General features: G+C 33.6%; 1 protein-coding gene across 1 annotated transcript; it reads right to left on the reverse strand.

Annotated features, from left to right (window-relative positions):
- Nucleotides 1-4837: 4837 nt before the first annotated feature.
- Nucleotides 4838-24930, reverse strand: LOC134258317 (protocadherin Fat 4-like). Its single transcript, XM_062740842.1, has 21 exons — nucleotides 24858-24930; nucleotides 23772-23846; nucleotides 22884-23191; nucleotides 22349-22445; nucleotides 18918-19159; nucleotides 18119-18236; nucleotides 16810-17055; nucleotides 16504-16637; nucleotides 16118-16214; nucleotides 15363-15494; nucleotides 14719-14856; nucleotides 14216-14513; nucleotides 10824-11330; nucleotides 9362-10587; nucleotides 8988-9264; nucleotides 8508-8656; nucleotides 7859-8069; nucleotides 7268-7608; nucleotides 7072-7188; nucleotides 6690-6785; nucleotides 4838-5748 (listed from the first exon to the last, which is right to left on the reverse strand). The coding sequence occupies exons 1-21, from the start codon at nucleotides 24904-24906 to the stop codon at nucleotides 5648-5650; spliced, it is 4959 nt and encodes a 1652-aa protein (XP_062596826.1). The 5' UTR covers nucleotides 24907-24930; the 3' UTR covers nucleotides 4838-5647.

Here is a 24930-nt window from a genome sequence, read left to right on the forward strand (position 1 = left end):
GCATATTTTGCCTCCTTTGATTTGTATTAAATGTTAAACCTTTTAGGTCAATGACCTATTGCTATCCGTTGTCGTCCGTCGTCGTGCGGTGTGCGTCGTGCGTTAACATTGGAACATTTTGAGCTTCTTCTCTGAAAGCACTTAACCAATTTCAACCAATTTGGGCATAAAGCATCTGTGGGTGAAAGGGAACAAAAATTGTGAATTTCATGGTCCCTTGGGCAGGGGGCCTGAGGTGTGGGACCAAAACCACTAAAACGAATGCAGTCTTTAACAATATTCTTCTATACTCTTGGCATCAAGCAGTCAAACTGTTGGCATATTTGTAATCAGCATTGAGTCCTCTACCAAATTGTGAAATTTATGGCCCACGCGTCAGGGGCTCTAGTGCTAGGACGGGGCCAAATAGACTATATAGCGCAAAATGCATTATTTCTTTGAAAATCTTCTTTTCTCCTGGGCATTAATCTAACCAAGTACATACTAGTTATGTTAAATAATTAAGGTTGCATCTTCCAAAATTGGGAATTTCATGGCCCTAGAGTCAGGGGTTCTTAGGTGCTAGGACGGGGCTATATAGATTCCAAAGTGTTAAAGCATTATTTCTTTTAAAATCTTCTTCTCTGCCCCTTGGTATTTGATAAACTAAACAAGTACATACTTATGAAGAATAAGGCGGCCTCTTTCAAAATTGTGAATTTCATGGCCCCATGGTCAGGGTTTTCTGGTGTTAGGGCGGGGCTCTATTGATTATATAGTGAATTGCATAGATTCTTTGAAAATCTTCTTCTCTGCTCCTCGGTATTAAACAAACTAACCAAGTACATAGTTATGACGAGCAAGAATGTCTGTTGCAAATGCAAACTTTTGAATTTCATGGACCCTGGGTCGGGGGTTCTTGGGATATGTCGGGACTCTATTGATTATATAGTAAAAACAATTTAATTCTTTAAAAAATCTTCTTCTATGCTCCTGGGAATAAAAACAATCAACTATGTATATATATTTATGATGAGGAAGGATGCTTCTTCCAGATTTGTGAATTTCAGGGCCCCTGGGTCAGGGTTTCTGGTGTTAGGATGGGGCTCTTTTGATTATATATTGAAAATGCATAAATTCATTAAAACCTCTCCCATGCTCCTGGGTATTAATCCAATGATCTAATGTATATAATTATGATAGTCTGGTCCGATTTATAGAAGAAAATACTTCTAACGGCAAATAATTATTATTTGGTCAAGCAAAGATTTTTAGCCTATCTCGAGTATGCTGAATCCGAAAAAATATGCTGGTCTTCATGAAAACGGCGTTAAAAAGGTCAAAATGGTGATTCAAAATGGCGGACATCCAACTTTTCTAATTTTCTCTTAATGTCGTTCAAAACGGAGAAATGATGTGTGAATATTTCACTGAGTGTAATGCAACTATGAAAATGATAATAGAATGCTAACATTATTACTTTAACTAAGAAAATTTAGTCGTTTCACCATTTAATTCGAATTTTCTCTGATTTGGTCAGTCTATTGTTTCTATATTCTGCTTTGTTAAAGGAATTTACATTTGTAAATATCAATACACTGCAGATTTGTATTTTTTCCTCTGTATTTCACTATTCTACAACTGAATAATGGTGCAACTGTAAGTTATAAGTCTAAATGGCGATTCAAAATGGCGGAAATTCATTTTTTTTTTTCAAATTATTTCTTAATTTTTGAAAAGGAGAAAAAAATTGTGAATATCTTACTGAGCGTAGTCCAACTATGAAAATGACAATAGGGCACTAATATTATCACTTTAATTCGCAAAATTTGATTGCTTACATTTGAAATGTGTTAATTAGCTCAAAATGGCGATTGAAAATGACGAACACTCGAATTTCGTAGAATACTCACACTGCTTAATTCTGAGTCGTTTTGCAGAAAAAAACTTATTACATTTTTTTTAATTAATGAAATGATGTTCAAATGTTCAATTGAAGTTGGAGGAAATTGTTGTAAAATTTAATGACTTAAATGATTTTTATGACATATGTATGATGAAGAAAGGTGCCTCTTCCAAAATGGTTAATTTCAGTGCCCTTGGGTCAAGACATGTACTTAAGGTACATGGGGGGGGGGGGCTACATATTCTGAAAATAAATTTTATTTAATGCTCTGAAATCTGCTATTCGGTATTAATCAACCATTTATGATGAAATATAAATTTACGGTAAAATTTCCAAATTTTGAAATATGTGGCCCCAAGTTCAGTAGTTCCTGTGGGATGGGGTGCAAAACTGGTTTTAAAGTGGAAGTGCATTTTCTCTTTGTTACTCTCATCTACCTCTGGGTACTAAGTAACCAAACTAAGCATACTAAGTGTATAGTTATGATAAACCATGGTGCCTCTTTCAAAATTGTGAATGTCAGGGCCCTTGGTTTAAAACACGAACCAAATTCAATTGTTGTAAAGTTATTACATGATGCTAAGGTGACTTAAAATTATAAGGCCCGTGGCCTTTTGTTAAACTAGAAGCAAAATATCCTTAATCAATTCATAGGGTTCGTGGCGGGTGTGACCGATCAACAGGGGATGTTTACTCCTCCTAGGCTACTGATCCCAGTCCAGGTTTTATGTCCTCTTCATATATTTGTATTGTTCGTCATTTTTTTAGATCGATCACTGGGCGTTATTTTCACTTTTTACCTTCTAATTTTTTTCATTTAAATTTTCATAATAAAGTCTTAAAAGAGTGCTGGAAAAAATGAACCAGTTTATATAGTTGAAAGCAAAAGTAGAATATAGAACATCATAGACAGTTTACATTATATTGAAATATGTATAGCATACATGTACGTCACAATGACTTACACCAAAAATGTATCAAGCCACTTGTAACGTTACATTTAATTTCAATCCATTTTAAATTGAATCTCAATTTGAAGGCATTTTTGAAAGATAATTTGACTTACTTTAAATTCTCTATACGTGGAAAATTAAGTTATAAGGAATGAATTTAAGAGCTACTCTAGTTATATTGGTAACACCTTGGTTGGGCAGCTTACGGTTTTTTTTAATAAATCGCTTCGGGGTATTAACATGGTGTTCATAGTTTATTAGTGGCTTATTACTTCAGTAATTATGACTGTGGATAAGTTGCTAATAGTTAACCCATTGCCCTATTATCTTTTGTATTCCCACAGATATTGATATAAGATCTGCGGGGAATACGTGCGTTAGGTAGTGTTGACTCCAACAGCACATTTAGCCACAGTTACGTTATAATTGTTGAAGAATTTCATCTCATATTCATTAAATTTAAGGAATGCATTTAATAGGTAAACGTACCCAAGTTATCCTATACCTGCATAACATGGGTTGGGGCAGTTTACGTCTATAAAAAAGCATAAACAGCTAAAAAAAAACCTCCAACTCATAGTATACAAGTATAACGTTGGAAGCTGTAAAATTCATTCCTTATAATTTCACTTTCAATCATTCAGTGTAGAAATTACATTTTTTTCTTCAAAAATGACTTCAAATTGAGCATATTTGAAAGTAACGTCAGGCGAAGAAATACCTTTTTTGACGTAACTCAATGTGTCGTAGACAACGTACGAGAACACGATATAAACTAAAATCTTTTATCCTATCAAATGACGTGTTACAACCAAAATTAAATTACAAAATAATATATGATTTTAGATAAAATTTATCTGATCATGTAAGAAGGATCTGCAGTGTTTGTAAATTCAAAGTAATAATTAATTCCCTGGGGTAGGACTTAAACATTGGTTGGATACAAAGTTGGACATATGTTTACTAGAAATCAGGCATGGGCACGATTACTGAACAAATGTAATCAATTAATTATCGATTATTTAAAGGAATTTTGTGTAATCGATTAATAATCGATTTTCAAATAAATGATCGATTAATAATCGATTACAGTCAGTTTTGTTCTGTAATCGATCGTTATCGATTACTTGAGACAATGTAATCGATAAATAATCGATTACTTTCAGATTTCTTCCACCCTCAAATATCAAAGCAGAAAGTAATACACTGTATTTAAATATTATGTAGTAATATTGATGATATCTTTTAAAGTTTGAGTGCATTCATACATTTTGGACATTGAACTTCAATGTGTCATAACTTTTGATAGTTGCAGAAATTATTTAAAATTTTACTGTGATTAACAAGTATTTAAAAATTCGACATGTTGGTAGTACACATAATACGCTATCCCTGTGTTTCAATTATTTCGGGAAAAAAAATAAATTAGAGCTGCTAGCAATGAACATGTAAACTCAATGTACATTCAATTATAACTAATAGTACAATTTCTTTCTGTGTTGAGATTACTGTTTTTAGATCTATCAGTTGCCCTAGACTATAAGATTGTTTGTCTACAGTGGAGTTATTAATTATAAAATTCTATTAAGTTCACAGTTCACACCTCATTCTCTGCAGTCAGGGATATCCCAGCCAATGAGCCATGATAAACACAGTGACATTTAATATCCTCTCTTTTAGAATACACACATATCATTGACAAAACATGTAAATTTTGAATAAAAAGATGGAAATCATTTTGCAAATTTAAAACACAAGCAAATATGATAAGTATTCTTCTCTCGTTTTTCTACAAGGTCATAGCTGGTACAATATGTAGGTTATATTTCAGAAAATTTGTATTTATACATGCATGAAAACACTTAAATCTATTTTTGCTATAGATTTTTTGATAGAGGACAAAGTTAATAACATATGAAATTTGAAAAAGACTAGATCAGTGTGTCTATAATGCAAATTTTATTGTGAACATTATTCAAGTTATGATTATAAAAGTTAGGAAATCAACACATATCACTGGATGGATTAGTGTAAATATAAAATATTTATATGTGACTAACTGGAAATGATTCTACAAAATAACATTAATGTATAAAGTAGATGTGTATGTATATGTATAAAGTAATTGAAAGTAATCGAAAGAGTAATCATAATTATATTGGAAATTTTAGCTGTAATCGATTTAATTACGATTACAAGCAATCGATAATCTCTTCGATTACAGTTTACTGTCGATTGCTTGGAAAAAAAAGTGATCATTACAATCGATTACGATTACCCCATGCCTGTTAGAGCTGTTATCAAATTTCAACAACGTACATGTACTAGTATTTTATTTAAACGATTCACACGTTTAGATGATCCACGTCTACAGGTACTTTAAGTTAATTCTTTTTTAAGGAAGTTCACCTTGTAAAATAGAAATGAAATTCAGAATTGAATTAAAAATGAAATTTAGATATTTCAGGTTTTGGGGTTTAGTCATCAACAACTTTTTTAAAATTAGCCTGGTCATAGAGAATTTTGTTTTCTTTTTGAATTTGCTGCGTTCATAAAGCGCCAATTTACCATGATTGGAAAGATGCAAAATAGAACAAGGCAATAATTTTAAAATGTTACTTTTTAATCTTCTTATTGTCTTATTAATTCAGCTTAAGGCCAATTAAGCTTCGTCGTAAGTTTACACAACAGTCAAGATATCTTTTTTTATAATAACAGTCGCAAAATCCCTTCATCTTCATTTGTCAATTTTTGTTCTTCTCAGAAGAAGTGTTCTAAGAAATGCGGCTTCCTTCTTCCTACTGTCTATTTAGATGAAGGGACGTTGTTCAAATATCGGATCTCCATCCGGGGTTCTGAGCCACTGTCGGCCATTATTCTCTGGATGGTCTTCATAAACCCAACCAGTCACTGTAAAATAATTAACCAGTCAATGTAAAATAATGAACCAGTCAGTCACTGTAAAATAATAAGCCAGCCAGTCACTGTAAAATAATTAACCAGCCAGTCACTGTAAAATAATAAACCAGCCGGTCACTATAAAAAAAAAATAACCAACCAGTCACTGTAAAATAATTAAACAACCACTCACTGTAAAATAATTAACCAGCAAGTCACTGTTAAATAATTAAACAGCCAGTCACTATAAAATAATTAACCTCCCAGTCACTGTAAAAAAATTAACCGTGTTAATAAGGGAACCAGTTTACAGTCACTGTAACTGGGTTAACATAGTAAGCAGTTAACCGTAACTGTAAAATATTTAATTGTGTTATCGTAGTAAGCAGTTTACTGTCACTGTAAAATAATTAACTGCGTTTATATAGTAAGCAGTTTACTGTCAGTGTAAAATAATTAACTGTGTTCACGTAGTAAGCAGTTTACTGTCACTGTAAAATAATTAACTGTGTTAACGTAGTACACAGTTTACAGTCACTATAAAATAATTAACTGTTAACGTAGTATTCAGTTTACTGTCACTGTAAAATAATTAATTGTAAAAATAGTAAACTGTTTACACTTACTGTAGGATAACTAACTGTTAAAATATTAAATAGTGTACTATTGCTATAAATAATTAACAGTGTTGACATAGTAAGCAGTTTACAGTCATTGTAAAATAATTAACTGTTTACATTCTTTATCCAATCTGTATATTGTATCCAGCTTTTCAACCATTTGTAAAATTTGATGCACTGACAGTGCACATCGTGTGTAAATAAAAATACTTAAAATTGAACCCTTGGACAAATGAATGTTTGATTATTCAAATTCCTGTTAAATATGCATCTACAACATAACAAGATGTGCCTCCACACTGAAAATTTCATTTCATTTGTAATTTATATAACCTGTATCAATGCCTCTGTTCCCAAATGTTCTCGCTGATGCTCTTTCGTCCGAGACGTCCATCTCTGATCGACCGCCAACACCCCTGTGTCTATCGCCTTAGAAATAAATGTAGAATAATTCTTTTCATGACAATATGAACTTACATGTATGTGATAAGCTTGTGAATACTATACAATGATGTGTTACTGTAAACAAGCTATTATTAATGCCATCTTTTACTCGCAATTTATCGCATCACGACGATTCATTTTTGCAACTGAAGAAACATTCCTGTCAACTACAAAGCAAAATAAATGTTTTGCCATTTGAAATAAGTCGCAAAACTTTCGAATATTTCTTGCATGCGAAAAAAAACTTGAATTTGAATATCTCTATAAATACTTCTGTTCCCAGATGTTCTGTCTGACGACCTTCCATCTCTGGAGGAATCTAATTCTTTTTCTGGATATTGACCATCGCCATATCTGACAGAATTAGCATCCTTCACACTTCCTTCACCTACAATCACAAAATAATCCAAAAATGAGATCTCCCTTATTGAACACTTTTTAACACTTGCAAAGAATCATTTCTATACCTGATGCCCCCATTCCTGCAACCATAACTCCTTGTGACATTCTGACGTCTGTGGGCGACACGAGTCCCTCTCTATTCCCGTCAATGTCGATTTTCGTCATTGGATCGGATTCATCTTCTCCTCCAGATCCAGTGGGCGATCCTTTGCCTTGAGCAGATCTGGATCCAGGCGACCCAGATCCGGAATATACCATGGAGGGATTTCCTACCATGGTCACGTGACCAACAGAGTCGTCTGTGTCTGAGACAAAAGGTCTGGTGTCTGAGGAATTTTGACCGCCAGATATCATATCTCCTTTTGATTGAACTTTGATGAGCTTTGGTTTGGACTTGGAAAGATTGCTGTAATATTGTTTTTTTTTTCTCAAAAAGTTGCAATTGAAGTAATTTGATATATCATTTTTGCTCCAAAGCGATACCTTGAATAAGAATTCAAGAAAAAAGAGACACACACCCTTAAATTCATCCATCCTAATTTGGAATCTATATTTGATATAGATGTATGGTATATGTATGGTAAATTAAAGTAGCATAAAAATTCTTTCACAGCGATCATGAACATGATGAAGCTAAGACAACAAAGCCAACTCACTCTTTCTTTTGTTTATTTTTTCTTCTCCACAGTAGGTAGATGATCAGCGCCGCTAATAAGGCTAGGGCAAGGAGGGAGAATATGACAGCAAGTGCGATAGTTAGTCCCGATGTGTCTCCACTGCTGGAGGAACGAGAGGAACCTGCGGGGTAAACGACATTCTGTCCAAACGGCTTGACGTCAGTAACCAAAAACTTTCTCCAAGGTTCATCTTAAAATAAGAACGTTCATAAAGCAGATTTTAAAACATAAGGAAAATGTTATAGCCATTTTAAGCTTTAGATTACTAAGACAACGATCAACGTATTTTCTGAACTAGATCAATGAATCAAAGTTTAAATTATTTTAACATTATCATACTTAAGAAAAAATCAAAGTATATTTTTTCACAATATGAAATCAAAGGTTTTCTTTTACTGTAAAATTAAAATTATTGTATTTTATTTATCTCAGAGAAGTCTACTTTGTACTACTGTAAATCATATGTCTTTTTACTGAAAATAATTAAACTACTCATACTTTGCTCAAAGTATAATGATTGATAAATTATTATATTTCAATAAAAACTTTCTGGAGATAAAGAAGTGTTTTCCTTAAGTTCAGTTAAATAGCTTATCATAGATCTACAAATGATCAGTGGTTATAATACCCGTTCCATTGATAGTTGGGACCTTGTCCTTATTCAGCTCCAAAGAATCCAGGAATTCCCCATTAGTCATGAACGGTTTATCCATAAAAAGGTTGCTCTCCCAATTCGTCAAGTCGTTCTTTACGGCATATACATAGACTAGGACGGAACTAATTTGTGTAAAAAGGAAATCAGTCATTAGCACTCTATTTGATAAATTACATCAAATTAGTAAAATCTTGTATCGCTGCACTTTACTTTTATACTTTTGTCCACATTTCTGTATGTTAAACACTTAACTCCTTTGTGTCTTCATCTTAAAGTTGCTTCGATAATTAGATCAATTTTGTTGTTTGTTTTTATTAAACCGTTCATACATTCACAATCTTAATTGTCTTCCCAAAGTTTTATTTCATGTAATCATTACTTTTTGGCATATTTGAAGATCTGTACTTTTATTTCTAACCTTGATTAGTTGTTATTAAATGCAAAGTTACTTACGTAGATTTGTCTTCTATGCACCATCGTCGAACATACGCCGTTGCATAAAACTCTCCTATCGTTGCTTTCACAAGTGACAAAAATTCTGATTCCTTTCTTAAGTATGTAGACAATCCCATCGATAAAGAAAATGAAATTATCGTTTCACTTGCATTAAAGGAATCTATTCTGATTTTGGCACTCAAAGATGACGTAAGTTTAGGAGTGCCAAGATCGTATGCACGCACCAAGATGACATTCCTGGTTTCGTTTACATTTAGGCTGGTAGTAATTTCGCCTACAATAGAAATTGATTAAATATAACTACTTCTCAAATATTTCTTTGTAAAACGTTTATTTATAAAACTCCATATTTGATATATAGAAAAAAATACCCGATTTTCTGTCGACAAGAAATTGGTTTTCTCCGTAGATAGGATCCATTTCGAAAAAGACTTCAGCATTTTCCTCCTGGTCTCTATCTAGTGCAGTAACGATAGCAATAACATGGTCACACGCATACTCATTCGACACCTCTGCATTGTAAAAAGACGGAGTAAATATCGGTCTATTATCGTTAATATCTGCCACGAAGACAGTGACTGTTGTGTTGGAAGATAATAGCGGTGTACCAGCATCAGTGGCCGTCACAGTCATAGTAATGTTGGCATACAACTCACGATCAAGTTCTTTGATGAGCAAAACCTCACCAGTGTTTACATCTACAGAAAAATATTGCGATGCTATCGCATCATCTAATGTTACAATGTCCAGACTATATGAAATTTTGGCATTGAGTCCAATGTCGAAGTCGAACGCCGTTGTGGTTAAAATTTTGCCTCCTACAGTAAAATTTTCAGACACTTCGGTTGAATATAATCTCCTAGTAAATATCGGGGTGTTATCATTTTCATCGGTTATGGTAATGTTCACCATTGCTTCAGACGACAAAGACCCACCATCTTCAACAATCAACAAGATGGCGTAAAAGTCTTCTACTTCACGGTCTATGACATCAAAGCTTCTTATTTCTCCTGTTGTTGAGTTAATCGCGAATTTTCCCGCGTGACCTTCCTCGTACGTCTTTATTCTGTAAGTGAGTAGAGCGTTAATACCTCTGTCACCATCTGTCGCATCCACTTTTCCTACCAACGTTCCAATAGGCGAGTTTTCTTTTATATTAAACACAAATGTATTCTGGGTGAATTCAGGAATAATATCGTTGACGTCACTAAGAGTAACTGTCGCCGTGATAGAAGAGGACATCTGCGGGGAGCCCAAATCTGAAACTTTAATCACCAATTCATAGACGGACTGAGATTCGCGGTCTAGATCTGTTGCGACCTGGATAAACCCACGAGTTTGTTCGATTTTGAAATGAAAGTCTGAGTTTCCTGATTCTATTGAATACAAGAATCGTCCATTCTCCCCTGTGTCTGGATCAGTGGCAGACAGAGAAAACACCAATGAGTGGACAGGTTCGTTTTCCGGAATGGTTTTATCATACGTTCCTTGGATTAGCGGGGCATTATCGTTAATGTCCGTCAATGTAATTGTCAAAGTAACATAACCTGTCCTGGCTGGAAACCCTTTGTCAACTGCCTCAATAATCATCTCATAACTGCATTTAAAATTTAGGTAGTTAACATATCATGTTTAAATACATTGTAACATATCATATCAAGTTTAAATAATATTGTCACTACAATACTTTTTAAAAATGCATCGTACTTATTTCTTCTGTAAAGATTTAGGAACAATTGTGCTTCATGTATAACCAAAGAGATACCCAAGAGGTCTTGTACTTATTGGCATATTTGCACATTTTTTTTAATCATGATTATGAATCAATCTTACCTTTCCTGTATTTCTCTATCGATCTGTCCGTTGACAGTCACCTCTCCCGTCAAATAGTGTACATTAAATGGCACATTTGATGAAGAACGAAACTCAAATAAATTATTATCACTAAGGTCTGAGTCTATATCTTTTGCAGTAACTCGTGTAACAAAATCTCCAAGACTCGCATTTTCTGCAATAAATTTGGTCATTGTGGCCGTTGGGAATTCAGGTGAATTGTCGTTAACGTCTATAATGCTGATATTCACGGTACATTTGTCTGAGAGGGCAGGAGTCCCAAAATCTGTTACTTCAATAACCAGAAGGACCGATTTGGTGAATTCGTAGTCTGTAGACACCGCGACACTAATGGTGCCGACATCAGGATCAATCAGAAAATGCGAATTAATGTTGCCCGAAATAATGGTATAACGAAACAATCCGTTGTTACCGGATACATCCGGGTCTCTAGCTGTTACCTTACCGACAGATTTTCCTATATCCGAGTTTTCGGTGTTTGTAAAGCTAAAAAAGAATAGAATTTTAATATCTGAAAATGCTAATTATGTATCAGTTATATAATATTGTAATAAATCAGAATTAATAAAAGTGGATTGAAATAGGTTCTGAATGACCCAATTAAATCATATTTATGTGTAGGCACAGTTGAAATTTTAGCCAACCAAATGATTAGAATTATTAACCTACGTACGAACTGAACAGATGAAAAATAGTATAAAAATACAGGGATCAATCTATCTTCGTTTACTTTTGGTGTACCTCTAGTACCTGGGCGGCTATGTCGGAAAACAAAAAAATTGTTAGTTAGACCACTCAGCTCAGGGACCTACATGTAGATCCCTAGTGTCTTTATGACTAGCCATGGTGTCTCGGTGACTTTAGCTTGTGTATAACCAAAAGTAATAGTGTCCTGTTGATAGCTGTGGTGTCTTGTTGACTTTAGCTTGTGTTTGTGTGTCTTAATTAATATGTATCTGTGATTTTGTGATTTTAGGGTGTGTTTGGGGTAGATGCAGACTGTGTCGGGAAACAACAGAACTGTTATTTAAACCTCCCAGTGCGCAGCTACAGAGGTAAGTTTTATAGCTTTGATTGTTCATTTAATTGTAGTTGATTCTTTCTTATAATTTCTTGATGTTTAGTTATCACGTTTGTTTTCTAATCATTTTCCAGATAGGACTATGAAAAAAATATATATACTGAATTTCAGTCAGATGTTCGCCATTACTATCGAAGTTTGTTTTGATCTTATATTATAAACGTGATTCCTAGGAAGGAAACCTGAGCGAACCTTATTGATAATCATTTGTACATAGTAAGAACGTTACAATAACATCAATTTTGTATGCATTTGATTTTCATAAATTTTGAATTGGAAGTACTTTCAAAATCACCAAGCATAAAAAGAAACAATGTTTCCACTCGGCTGGAAGAAAGTTATTGACAGAAACTTAAAACTAGAACTGTCCAATATGGACAAATACCCCCCGCTGGCTTTTTCAGAGAAGGTGCCAATTCAAAAATACAAGTTTATGGATCTAGAGGTGTTCACAATTTACTTACAAAAATTTGCAGTGAAATATAATTGTTCATTATGTTTCTTAATGAATGAAACAAAGGTGCAACCAAATTAAACATCAATACTACACAAATACATTGTAATTCCATTGTAACATATTTTTTTTATTTCTGCATTAAAAAAAAATATATTGCAATTATGTGTCATGACACTCTGCAGACTGATTGTTGAAAAAAATCATATCATACAAAATCAAATTAATCTTCATAACTTTATATCAAATTCATTTTGAAAATAAAGAGCTGGTCATCCAGTAATGAAGTGCTTTGACAGACAATAAATTAGAATTAAGAGAATAAGAGAAGAGAGATCTTTAATTCTTGTGCCAAAACACATGGTTGATAAGAAATGCCTTAAGAACTTCCCACACCAAACTCATTAATTTATCTTTAACTGGTTGCATGTCCAGTCATTATTCACAAGAGACAAATGAAATTACATTATCTTCTGTGCAATGTAAAAACTGTTTTTAACTCTTGATGATGGTTCTTTTTTTTTAGTTTTAATGAGTAGTTTTAAGTTGTACTTCACATTTTTGTACAGATATTCTAGATTCTTTGTCTAAAACCTTATACATGAGCCCAAAATAAACAAGTCTATTAAAATAAACCAGAAGTCTCTGTCGAGACTGAAGCTCTACTGGTTTGAACTTATAGCAAAGGAAGAGAAGAGTATTTATGAAACTTTACAACAGCAATATATAGAATAATGATGTTGATAAAGTCTCTTTATGTTCAGTGTATTCTTGTGTGCCAAGTTATATTGAAATCAGACAAAACTGTAGGAGGAAGCATTTTGAAACAATTTTACAGATATTTCTATTTTTAGTAACCACGGCAACAATGAAATCAAAAACCGATACACAGAATTATGTATCTTAGTGTATTCTACTTGTGTGCCAAGTTATACTGAAATCAGACCAAACTGTAGGAGGAGTAGCATTTTGAAAGAATTTCACAGAAATTTCTATTTTTAGTAACCATTTTTATCTTAGTGTATTCTACTTGTGTGCCAAGTTATACTGAAAACAGACTAAAACTGTAGGAGGAGTAACATTTTGAAAGAATTTCACAGAAATTTCTATTTTTAGTAACCACGGCAACACCGTTCATCGAAATCAAAAACCGATACACAGAATTATGTATCTTAGTGTAGTCTACTTGTGTGCCAAGTTATTGAAATCAGACTAAAACTGTAGGAGGAGTAGCATTTTGAAAGAATTTCAAAGAAATTTCTAACCACGGCAACACCGTTCATCGAAATCAAAAACCGATACACAGAATTATGTATCTTAGTGTAGTCTACTTGTGTGCCAAGTTATATTGAAATTAAACCAAAACTGTAAGGAGTAGCAAAAAATTGTTTAAAACATTACTATCGCATAAAAATGCTAAAAATAAAACCTGTAAAATGCAGAAAAATGAACAAATAAAGTTGAAAATTCCAGGTGCACATCTTCATATGGTGAATAATAAGTGTACAAATTTTCAGATAAATCCTTGCAATAGTTTATGAGAAACAGTCTGCACAAAACCACAAAATAAAAATGAAAAAACACATGTAATTCAAAATAATCATCCAATCAAGATGAAAATATCAGGTGCACACCTTCATATGGTGAATAATATGTGTACAAATTTCCAGACAAATCCTTCCAATAGTTTCTGGGTAATGGTCCGGACAAAATCTCGTCTACAGACAGACGGACAGACGGACATGGTGATTCCAATATACCCTCCCTAAACTTTGTTTGCGGGGGATATAATGAATGCATGAATCAAGGAATTCTAATACAGTGATGAAACACTACCTGTACTTATCTTGTTCGAAGACGGGTTTTTCATTGACGTCGTTCACCGTAATGGATACCGTTGCAGTGGACTCTTTCTGCCCGTCAGACGCCCGTACAAGTAACTTGTATGACGACACAACTTCAGCGTCCAATGTCTGACTGAGAATAATTTGTCCGCTCACTGATCCTAGGTTAAATTTTGTCTGTGGTGTCACGAAGCTGTACGCCACCCTGTCTCTGTCGCCGTCGGTGGCCGTGACGGTGGTAATGTTAACTCCAGGTTGGGAGGTTTCATCAAGGGTTTCATAGTATACATCTCATAAATAAAATAGGTCAAGTTTTAAATTATAGAATCTCTCTCTCTCTCTCTCTCTCTCTCTCTCTCTCTCTCTCTCTCTCTCTCTCTCTCTCTCTCTCTCTGATTTACACAAAAGTGCAATTAAATCACGCCATGTATTTTAAATTAATTTCCATAATGGAAATATTACGCTATATGTAAGTTGGTGAGAGTGCAGCTTTACCTGGGTTAGTGAATGTGGGAGTGTGTTCGTTAACATTAGTGACGTCAATAATAAAAGTTATTATCACCGGGGTTGTCCCGCCGTCTATCACAGAAATCTGAAGTTCGTAAAAGGATTGGGTCTCAAAGTCCAGGGGTTCTAATAAAATAATTAAAATGTATGAAGGGAATTTGCCTCAAAGTACGGGGTTCTAATAATATAAAAGAAATTAAATGTTTGAAATGAATTTGTCTCAAAGTTCTAAAAGATAAAAGAAATTAAAGAATGTAAAATAGTAACGGAATGGTAGAAATGTTTAATATAATATCTTTGTTCAAAGTAACTGCATTCTATCAAACTCTACAATTTAAAAAAAAAATTGAATGTTTTCTTTAAATTATCTATGCTTCTGATTGTACAAAATTCAATTATTATTAGCATTAGGCAATATTGCAAACCATAAACAGATCACCCTGGACTGATAATGCAAAATCTTAATATTCATATGAAAATACCTTTCAAAAGAAATAATTCAAGATTATTGTCACTTACCTTACACTTACAGTACTCTGACTTAACTCTATCACAAAATCAGATATATCCTTCTTAGAATAGAAACCGTCACATTAGAATGTAAATGTAACCTGTAAATAACTCACCCTTACCTTTAAGAAGGACCGTCCTAGATGATGAGAGTGTAAATTTGGATCCTGGAGGATTTTCCGCTATCATAAACGACAGAGAGTCACCGTCCGCATCTGTACACTGCACGTCAGTAGAAATAGCGCTGGTCGGGTCTGTCAAGGTCATCAAAATAAAACAATATGTTCCATATTTCAGTTATCAAATACAGTAAAGCTTTCTAATTTTGTTATTTTTTATTTATTAAATGATAATATCTCAAGCTATTTTGCAATTGCTTCAAAACTATGTAATTTCTTGAAATTTTTTTTTCTTGGCGCAGAGAAGTTACCAAATGTGCATAATTTGTTTAGAACAGAAATACAGACTGAGTATATTCATTCAATACTGTTGTCTTATAATTAGTTTTATGTTTTCTTGACCCTTAAAAATATTCGTCATTCTAATCTTAGTTAAATAACTCATTGATCTTAAATATAATTGATCCATATCATGAAAATCTTTTCGAAGTTTTATGTCTATAATCATGATAATTGAACCTTAAATCCATATTAAAAATTCTAGTCTAAGTTTGATGTCTAATTGAATCTCAAATCCATATTAAAATTTCTTGTACTTTTCCGATGTCTAATTGAATCAAAAATCCATATTAACAATTCTTGCTTCGGTATGTCTTATGTCTGATGTCTTATTGATCCTTAAATCCATGTTAAAAGTTCTTGTCTAAGTTTGATGTCTATCCATAAATCCATACTGAATTGGTTATAGGCTAACGAACCTGTATCCTCGGCAACATTGTACGCCTCGGAATAAGTTGTACATGTAGGTGCGTTGTCATTTTCATTAATAACATTCACTGTTACTGTCCCTGTGCCCTGAAGGATTCAAAACCCATACCGTGAAATAGCATACGCAACATAAGACCGAAAATAAAAAAAATCTACTGGAAATATTACATTAATTTCATTTATAATATAGAAACATATCAGATTTTAATATACACTTTTTTTTCGAGCTTGAACATTGTTCGTTATATATTTCATTCCTCCAGTTGAAAAAAAAATACAAAAATGTTCAGTATCTCTGTAGCTTGATTTACTTTTAACTTTTTTTTTTAAACGAAAAACAGTATTTTATCATGCGTTGTAATTTCAGGGAGCTTACTTTTAGTCCGCCTCCGTCTTTTGCCACTACACGTAACATGTACTTTGTGACGGTCTCGAAATCAAGTGGCTTTGCAAGCTTTATTCTTCCTGAAGTCTCCTCGATTAAAAAATTGTCCTCCCCGCCGTTTGTAACTTAACATATAACCCAATATTAATCAGCAATTTTCATTGTCTATCCATATTCAAAGAAAGGTTTTCAAATTTATTCAAGTTATAGCATCATTATTGTGCAAGAATTATGGAATCATCATCTTTTTTGTTAATCTATTGTGTATTTCAAATACGAGGAGAGAAAACATCATACCCGATTCTATTTCATAAGACACAATGCCGTATGGTTCCTTATCGGGATCTTCTGCAGTGTATATTATAATTTCTGTCCCAATCATCTCACTCTCGCGTACATAAACTGTAGGTTGACTCATGAACTCTGGACCTTTAGTGTTGTTTTTTGTGACGTACACACGTAACCAGGCATCGGTTGACCTTGACCCGTCCGAAACCCTAATCGTCAGCAGGTAATTCAAGTTCTTCTGGCTTGCATCAAGATCTAAGAGATTAAGTTTTACTTCAGTCAATATTAAATAATACTGTCTTTATACAATTTTCAGCGGAGAAATGGTAATTTATACATTTAATATATATTTCGCAAGTTCTAGTGGATGATAATTACCATGTCCGCAAAAACAAGCTATCATCATGTCAAATACAGACATTCTTAATAATAATTGTAGGCCATTATTTGAATTGTCGACGAATTTGTCCGTTGTTTTCCTATTATAATAGGGAGCACACGACGGGTGTGACCGGTCGGTTTGAGATGGACACTCCTCCATGGCACCTGATCCCACCTTTGATGTTTTAGAGGACTGTGTCTATTCTGCTCCTAATTTGTATCGTTTGAATGGACTTTTTAACTTGAATGTTGTGCGTTATTTTGATACATGCAGAAAAGAAGCCAACTATAATCGCTATTTAAACAAATGCCATGATGTCGTATAATTATATTAGTTTGCATAAAGAACATTCCTATCAAAATTGACTGAAACATGGTATCTTGACAGACAATAATCAAAGTACTCAGAAGTACAGAGAGCCGGGCTCATTTACAGAGTAGAATGGATTTCTTACATGAATCACGTTTATATTCTGATGAAAAAATTATTTTAAAACTATCAATGTAAATGATAAGACACTGACAGTGAGTTTTTTCCTAATACCAATCCGATTTTGTATAGAATTAATCTGGTACCGCAGCTGAATGTAAACAAACAGGCCAGTCTGTTCCCTCTCCTGCTTTACCTCGTATGTGTCGAGAACTACGGTAACACTGATTATCAAAAATCCTTACGCTAATGAACTATGTTCTTTGACTTATGAAGTTTTCAAAGTCTTAACTACTAATGTTTACTTTATATCGATAAAACTTCGTTTTATTTTTGTTGCTTTATTTAGCGTTTGTATTATCTCAAAAGCGGTTGAGTTAAGAACTATAATTTTATCTCTCTCTCTCTCTCTCTCTCTCTCTCTCTCTCTCTCTCTCTCTCTCTCTCTCTCTCTCTCTCTCTCTCTCTCTTAAGCAATCAAATTTTTATGAATATCTTTATTCATACCTTTCACAAGCTCAATGTTTGGTGGTGTTTTAATGGTGAATTTCCCAGAGATATCTCCGCTGTCTATCGTGTATGTTAAAGGGTCTCTGTCGGCGTCAGAACAGGTTAATGTGTGTATCTAGAATTAATTATAAAAATATATACTGAAGTGGTAAGAGGCACACCTTTTGATATTCCATCAGGTAATAATGTACGTGCAGTGTATCTAGAAATCAATTATAAAAAAGATATACTATACTGGCCCCCCACTTTTTTCCCCAACATTACCTTTACTATAGAAAATGTCTATTGAAAAGAGCCCCCCCACTTTTTACCACAGTATATACATAGCAAGAAAGTATGGGGAAAAATTGGAAGGGAAAGGAAGTTTGCCTTGAAAAAAGTTGGTCACAACCCCCCCCCCCCCCCCCCCCCCCCCCCCCCCCGAAATAGGATTTTCGAGTTTGGGTAATTTTCAATTTCCTTTTTTTTTTTTTTTTTTTTTTAGGTAAGTAAAAAAAATTTTCTCAGGTTGGCCCCCCCACTTTCAAAAACGATGCTACGTGCCTGATACTGAAGTGATAAGAGGTATACCTTTTGATATTCCATCAATGTGCGTGCATATAGAGAAGATATTTTGCAAAAACAAAACATTGAATTCGGCAACAACATCATGTTTCTATAACATATTTATCGACTTGCAATTATCAAACGCAACAAAGAATCATTAAGTGTAAAATCATGTTTTATTTCATATGAACCCCTCCCCCGAATGAATATGATGACCATGATTTGTTTTCAAACTTTTTCAAAAATATACCGTGACTCCTTCTTTAGCCAGGGTGTCATCCATGGTCACGTGGTAGACTTGTGGGGTACATTTAGGGTCGTTGTCATTTACAGGGGTAACACTTATGGCGACATCTGCGATGACTGACCTCTCTCCGTCAGACAGACTGACATTCAGGGTATAGTTTTCCTTCGTCTCGTAGTCCAGTGAATTGTTTATGAAGATTCTTCCACTCTCAGGGTTAATATCGAATTTATTGTCATCATTACCTCCTGTCAAAATACACAACATATGTTAAATGCTAGTATAAAATTATGTCTGAGTAAACAAAACATATCTAAAGATAAAATACGAGGGTTGTTCGAAAAGTTCGTGGACGATGTCAATCTTCGTTATGTTACTCACTAGAAATTTAAACTAAGTACAATAATATGTAAAAGTATTTGTTTTGTTGATGTGTGAAGTTTCATACGATTCGATTTAACAGAAATCAAATTACTTCATTTTAAAATCATGTTTTGTATCTGCGGAGCACACTTAACGGCAATGTAACGTCAAAATATAGCGTCAAGAATTTCTAAGAATACTACCCCATACATTTCACACAGTAATCCAATACCCATCATTGAATCCTTGTTCTAATACTTGACATTAATTTTTTTTAAGAATTACTCACGTTGTATAGTTTCCGTTGTTAATGTTTTAATTTATTTTATTACTTAACTCTGCTTTCACAGGATGCGCAACTCTGAAGCCTTTCCTTGAAGTTCCAACTTTTTAACGTTTTTGTTAAGATTTTTACAGTTAAATCGTAGCTTCACAGATTGTTTTCATCCGATACAGAGTCTCTGTAACTGAAATACTGCCTGTACTATAGGGCTGGGACGATACAACTTTTTCTATATCGATACGTATCACGATATTTGAGCCACGATACGATATGTATCACGATATGTTTAACTGCTTATAAAAATTTTTTTTGCATTGAAATAAACAAATTATTTCTTTGCAAATGAGAATATTTTATTCAAAATAGTTGTTTATATGTTGTAAAATAAAAATATTTTACTCAAGTGGTGTTAATTATTATTTATTTCGTTGTACTATTTGTACATACATGCACAACTCGCTTGTGACATATTTTCTTGATTCCTCCAACATTTTTAGAGTTTATTCAGGGATTTTCCTGAGTAAAACACCAAACTGCATCGTTATCTGCTGCTCCGTGACGTTCTGAAACGTCATCGTTTTTGTCGTTTTCAATTAAGACTACCTATCTTCTCAAGTTGATTTCTTTTCAACAAAGCAAAATATTATTTGGTGTATGAATCGATGTAACAATTCTTAATTTGGATTTCTAGGTTGTTTTTCGTTTTTGTTCCATTTTACAGAGAATACGACTACGACTACAGACATTATATATTGCATTGTCTGTGATTTACTAAATTTTGACTTGCTCCGCGATCCGATTTTTGCATTTTTAAAATCTGGATAAGTTTTCAATAAATCGTAATGTTTTGGGAAAAAATTAATACAAATCATTTGGATTTATTGTAAAAATATTTCAACCAAATTTGGATAACATATGACGTCAAATAAAAAAAGATATGACAGTTGTCCACGAACTTTTCGAACAACCCTCGTATATGTCAACAAGAGGCCCATGGGCCTTATAGGTCACCTGAGCATTATGCAACAACTTTCCAGTGATTGAATTTGATTCATGTTTTAAGCCAGATCTATGGCATTCACAATTTTGAAAGAGGCACCACTGATCATCATAACTACATGTATACACTTAGCAGTTGCTTGGTTTAGTTACTTAATACCCATAGGCAAGGTACGGGAACAAAAAATGCATTTCAACTAATCAGTAATATTCAGCAATAATCAGTAGTGCCCCTACCACACATGAACCCCTGACCCTTAGGCCTAGATCCACACATTGCACAATTTTTGAAAAGGCATCCTTGCTTTTCAAAAATATTTGATTAATACCAAGAAGCAGATTTCAAACAATTCATTCACTTTCAGTACATAAGTACAGCCCCCCCCCCCCCCCCCCACCTCTATGGTACCCCTGACCCTGGGGCCTTGAAATTCACAATTCTGGAAGATTATGGCCCTTGCTCATCATAACTATATAGGTAGTTCGTCTGCTTAATACCCAGGATCAGAGAAGAAAATTTTCAAAGATTTAATGTATTTTCACTATATAATCAATAGAGCCCCGTCCTAAAACCAGAACCCCTGACCCTGGGGCCATAAAATTCCCAATTTTGGAAGAGGCATTCTTGCTCATCATAACTATGTACTTAGTTTATTTAATACCTAGGAGCAGAGAAGAAGACTTTCAAAGAATTCATGTATTTTTACTATATAATCAATAGAGCCCCGTCCTAACACCAGAACCCCTGACCCTGGGGCCATAAAATTCACAATTTTGGTAGAGGCACTCTTGCTTATCATAACTATGCACTTAGTAGTCTATTTAATACCCAGGAGCAGAGAAGAAGATTTTCAAAGAATTCATGTATTTTCACTATATAATCAATAGATCCCTCCCTAACACCAGAACCCCTGACCCTGGGGTCATAAAATTCACAATTTTGGTAGAGGCACTCTTGCTCATCATAACTATGTACTTAGTTAGTTTATTTGATACCTAGGAGCAGAGAAGAAGATTTTCAAAGGATTCATGTATTTTCACTCTATAATCAATAGAGCCCCGCCCTAACACCAGAATCCCTGACCCTGGGGCCATGAAATTCACAATTTGAGATGAAGCAATCTTGCTCATCACAACTATGTACTTAGTCTATTTAATACCCAGGAGCAGAGAAGAAGATTTTCAAAGAAATAATGCATTTTCACTATATACTTATTTAGCCCCGCCCTAGCACTAGAACCCCTGACCCCAGGGCCATGAATTTCACAATTTTGGTAGAGGACTCAATGCTGATTACAATCATGCAAACAGTTTGACTGCTTGATGTCCAGGAGTAAAGAAGAATATTTTTAAAGATTGCATTAATTTTAGTGGTTTTGCCCCCCCCCCCTCAGGCCCCAGGGGGGCAGGGATCATGAAATTCACAAATTTTGTTCCTCTTTACCCATAGATGCTTTGTGCCAAATCTGGTTGAAATTGGTTCAGTGGTTGCAGAGACGAAGCTGAAAATGTTCAAATGTTAACGCACGACGCACGACGACGGACGAAAACGGATAGCAATAGGTCACCTGAGTTTACTCAGGTGACCTAAAAATACAATATTTTTAACAATATATCAAATAGTTTCTATATTTTATTGTTCTTTGAGCTTGTAATTCACATTTCACAGAAAGCATTATAAACGAACATATTTCATAGATTTCATGCAAAATATTCTTTAAAAAGGAACTAGGTTTTGACATGAAAGCTTAATTAAAATAATGTTATTTACACATTTATAACATGTCCTTACCTACGATCATAAACGATAATTCTCCGCCTGTTCCAAGATCTTTGTCTGTTCCGGTCAATTTTATTACCTGCGTACCTACTGCAGCGTCCTCACCAACCTTAAAAGAAAGTAGTGAGTTAAAATGTTGTAAAATAAATTTCTTGTTTGATGTGACCTTTGGTCAACATTATATCTTTACGAGTATAATATCTTTAACTTTCAATCTAAACAAACAAAATTAGTAATATTTTTTATTGATTTGTATTGAAATCTTCAAATCATACGCGACAAAAACTTATGAAACTTACCTGTCAGGCGTATCTTCGCAAACTTCGCAAACCTGTTGCTCATTTTAAAAAAAGATATTTGTCCAACCGCAAATTTCTCCTTTGGCGAATGCAAGATGACGCCAAAATTAGCACATTGAGACATATAAATTTCATTTACTAAGGTGTTGATTTCATAGTACTCTCAAAACACCTAAAATAACACTTAATGAAATTAAACTTCAATATGGAAGTTTTTAAAAACATAAAGTAATACTACAATGACATACCGATGCTCTAAAGGGCATTCCAATGAATTCTGGGTCATGTTCGTTTTTGGAATCAATGTGCACAAACACAGTTGCCTCAGCCGTTTTCAGAGAGTTAACTGAATCATTTCCACGAATTATCAGTGTGTACACAAAGTCTTTGCTTATCGTTTCTACTGCCTCGTAATCAGTCGGAATATTTGTTGTTTTCAGGTCGCTATTATCAATTTTAAATTTCTCGGATCCAAAATCATCGCCATCAATCTTTGTACGTATAGGGCAGGGAGATCCAACTGGAGTGGTACAATTGAGAGAAGTCACCAGGTCATCTGAAATATCAAATATACAAAATTACATATCATATAATTAAAAAATGTTAGGGAGATCGATCTCTTCTCGATGGTGTAGAAATTTAAGATCATGGGCTTTATCTTGTAATTAAAACTATTAGAGGGGTCTTTGTACTCTAATATTCATAAGAATTTTCTTATATTCCTGTGCAATAACGATTTTTTGTCTTTCTTCGATCTACAACCTTTTACGATTTGAAATTCTTTGCCTTTACAAAGGGAGAGAGTGTTTTTCCTCTTTTTTTTGACAAGTTATTGAGGGTTTAAAAAACGTTTAAGAGTATTTGTAGAACTTAATTAGAACACTTTTTCAGTCTTATTGCATGAAAGGGGAAATTTGTTCATTTAGTTTGCCATATACTAATATGAAAATATATTACGCCAAAACTCCCTTATATCTGAGCTGTAAGCTGAATTGTCCTTTTTTTCTTCTCTTTTCCTTTTCTTGTTCTTTATTTGCAACTTTCCTCCAAATCCAATAAAGAACTGCCTTATTTTTTTTTACATTATACATGTAAATCCAGACATTGAAATATATTAACGAAAGAATTCAGCTTACCTGTTCTTCCTTCCTCAACAGTGACAACAATCACATCTGGTGAAAAGATGGGAACACTTGCTCCAGCACTTAATCCTGTAGAGTAATTAGACAGAATATTAATAAGAATTCGTCGATTTATGTACGACAGAGACAAGTTTTTAATATTTGCTGCTAACACGATATTTGTTGCCAAGTCGTGTTGTAAGTTTTGAATAAACAGGGTGAAAGTAAATGCAAAATTTAGAGCATGACAGCCACCTAGATCCTGACAATTCTTTATTCTCTTTACAAGTTCCACTGAACATGAGAGTTAAATTTGTATACAGTGAAGCAATTATATTTTTACAACTATGACAAATCTAAATACGGCTCAAAGTATGTTTGATATTATATGCTTTTGTGAAATTATTTCATGTACATGTATTTTGGAAATACTGTAAAACGCAATTTATGAAATGTTTTGTTTTGAACATGTTATTGACAATATGTCAAAGGGATTGGACAAAAGTTCCAAAAACTTAGATAGTCCTCTCCCACTATTAAATGTTGCCATAACTTTGCAATTATGACAAACGAATATGTTTAGGGAAATGTATATACAAAACTTACTTTGAAGTAATAATGTATTTTGATAAATTGAAATTCAAATATAAGATTACTTACCCAAAAAATGTCAGTTTCACATCCTAACTTTTAATATTTTAAAAACTCGCTATAACAGACTAAGGGATACAAAATGAATTCCCTTTTACCTCTTAATTTAATATACCAGCGTCCGTTCTACGTGTTACCATAAAATATTTTATAAGGACTATTAAAAAAATCTCCGGATCCCGAAAATCTTTTCCGTTAATTCTCTATTCCTATGTTCGCTTTTGAAAAATATATAAACAATTGTTTTCTTTATAAAAAAAAAAAAGAAGCAAGTTTTCTTATAAACTATATCATCTGAAGTGTAAAATGTTTTTTCAGAATACTAAATATGTTTTTAGGTTTAAACCTTATCTTAATGAAAGATGGAATCGTTTAACATTTTTAAATTTATAATTATATGTTTTATAGGTTATATGTTTTAAAGCGGCTACAAAAGCTGATTTTACATACCTGGAAGAATCAATCCAAGACTTAATAAAAAGAACAGACACAATGTCATTTGGACAAAGTAATATTCCCCACT

The sequence above is a fragment of the Saccostrea cucullata genome, unplaced genomic scaffold, assembly GCF_032062105.1.
Source record: "Saccostrea cucullata isolate Sc308-1 unplaced genomic scaffold, CSIRO_AGI_Scuc_v1 ctg2389, whole genome shotgun sequence".
Taxonomy (NCBI): domain Eukaryota; kingdom Metazoa; phylum Mollusca; class Bivalvia; order Ostreida; family Ostreidae; genus Saccostrea; species Saccostrea cuccullata.

What these genes read in the sequence shown, in the direction of transcription:
- LOC134258317 (XM_062740842.1), bottom strand. Translation starts at nt 24,906, where the DNA reads ATGACATTGTGTCTGTTCTTTTTATTAAGTCTTGGATTGATTCTTCCA. An exon ending in CAATGTTGCCGAGGATACAG is followed by an intron (nt 15,495 to 16,117) that starts GTTCGTTAGCCT and finishes TGACCTTGACAG; the next exon opens with ACCCGACCAGCGCTATTTCT. An exon ending in TCTTGTCGACAGAAAATCGG is followed by an intron (nt 9,265 to 9,361) that starts GTATTTTTTTCT and finishes TTTCTATTGTAG; the next exon opens with GCGAAATTACTACCAGCCTA.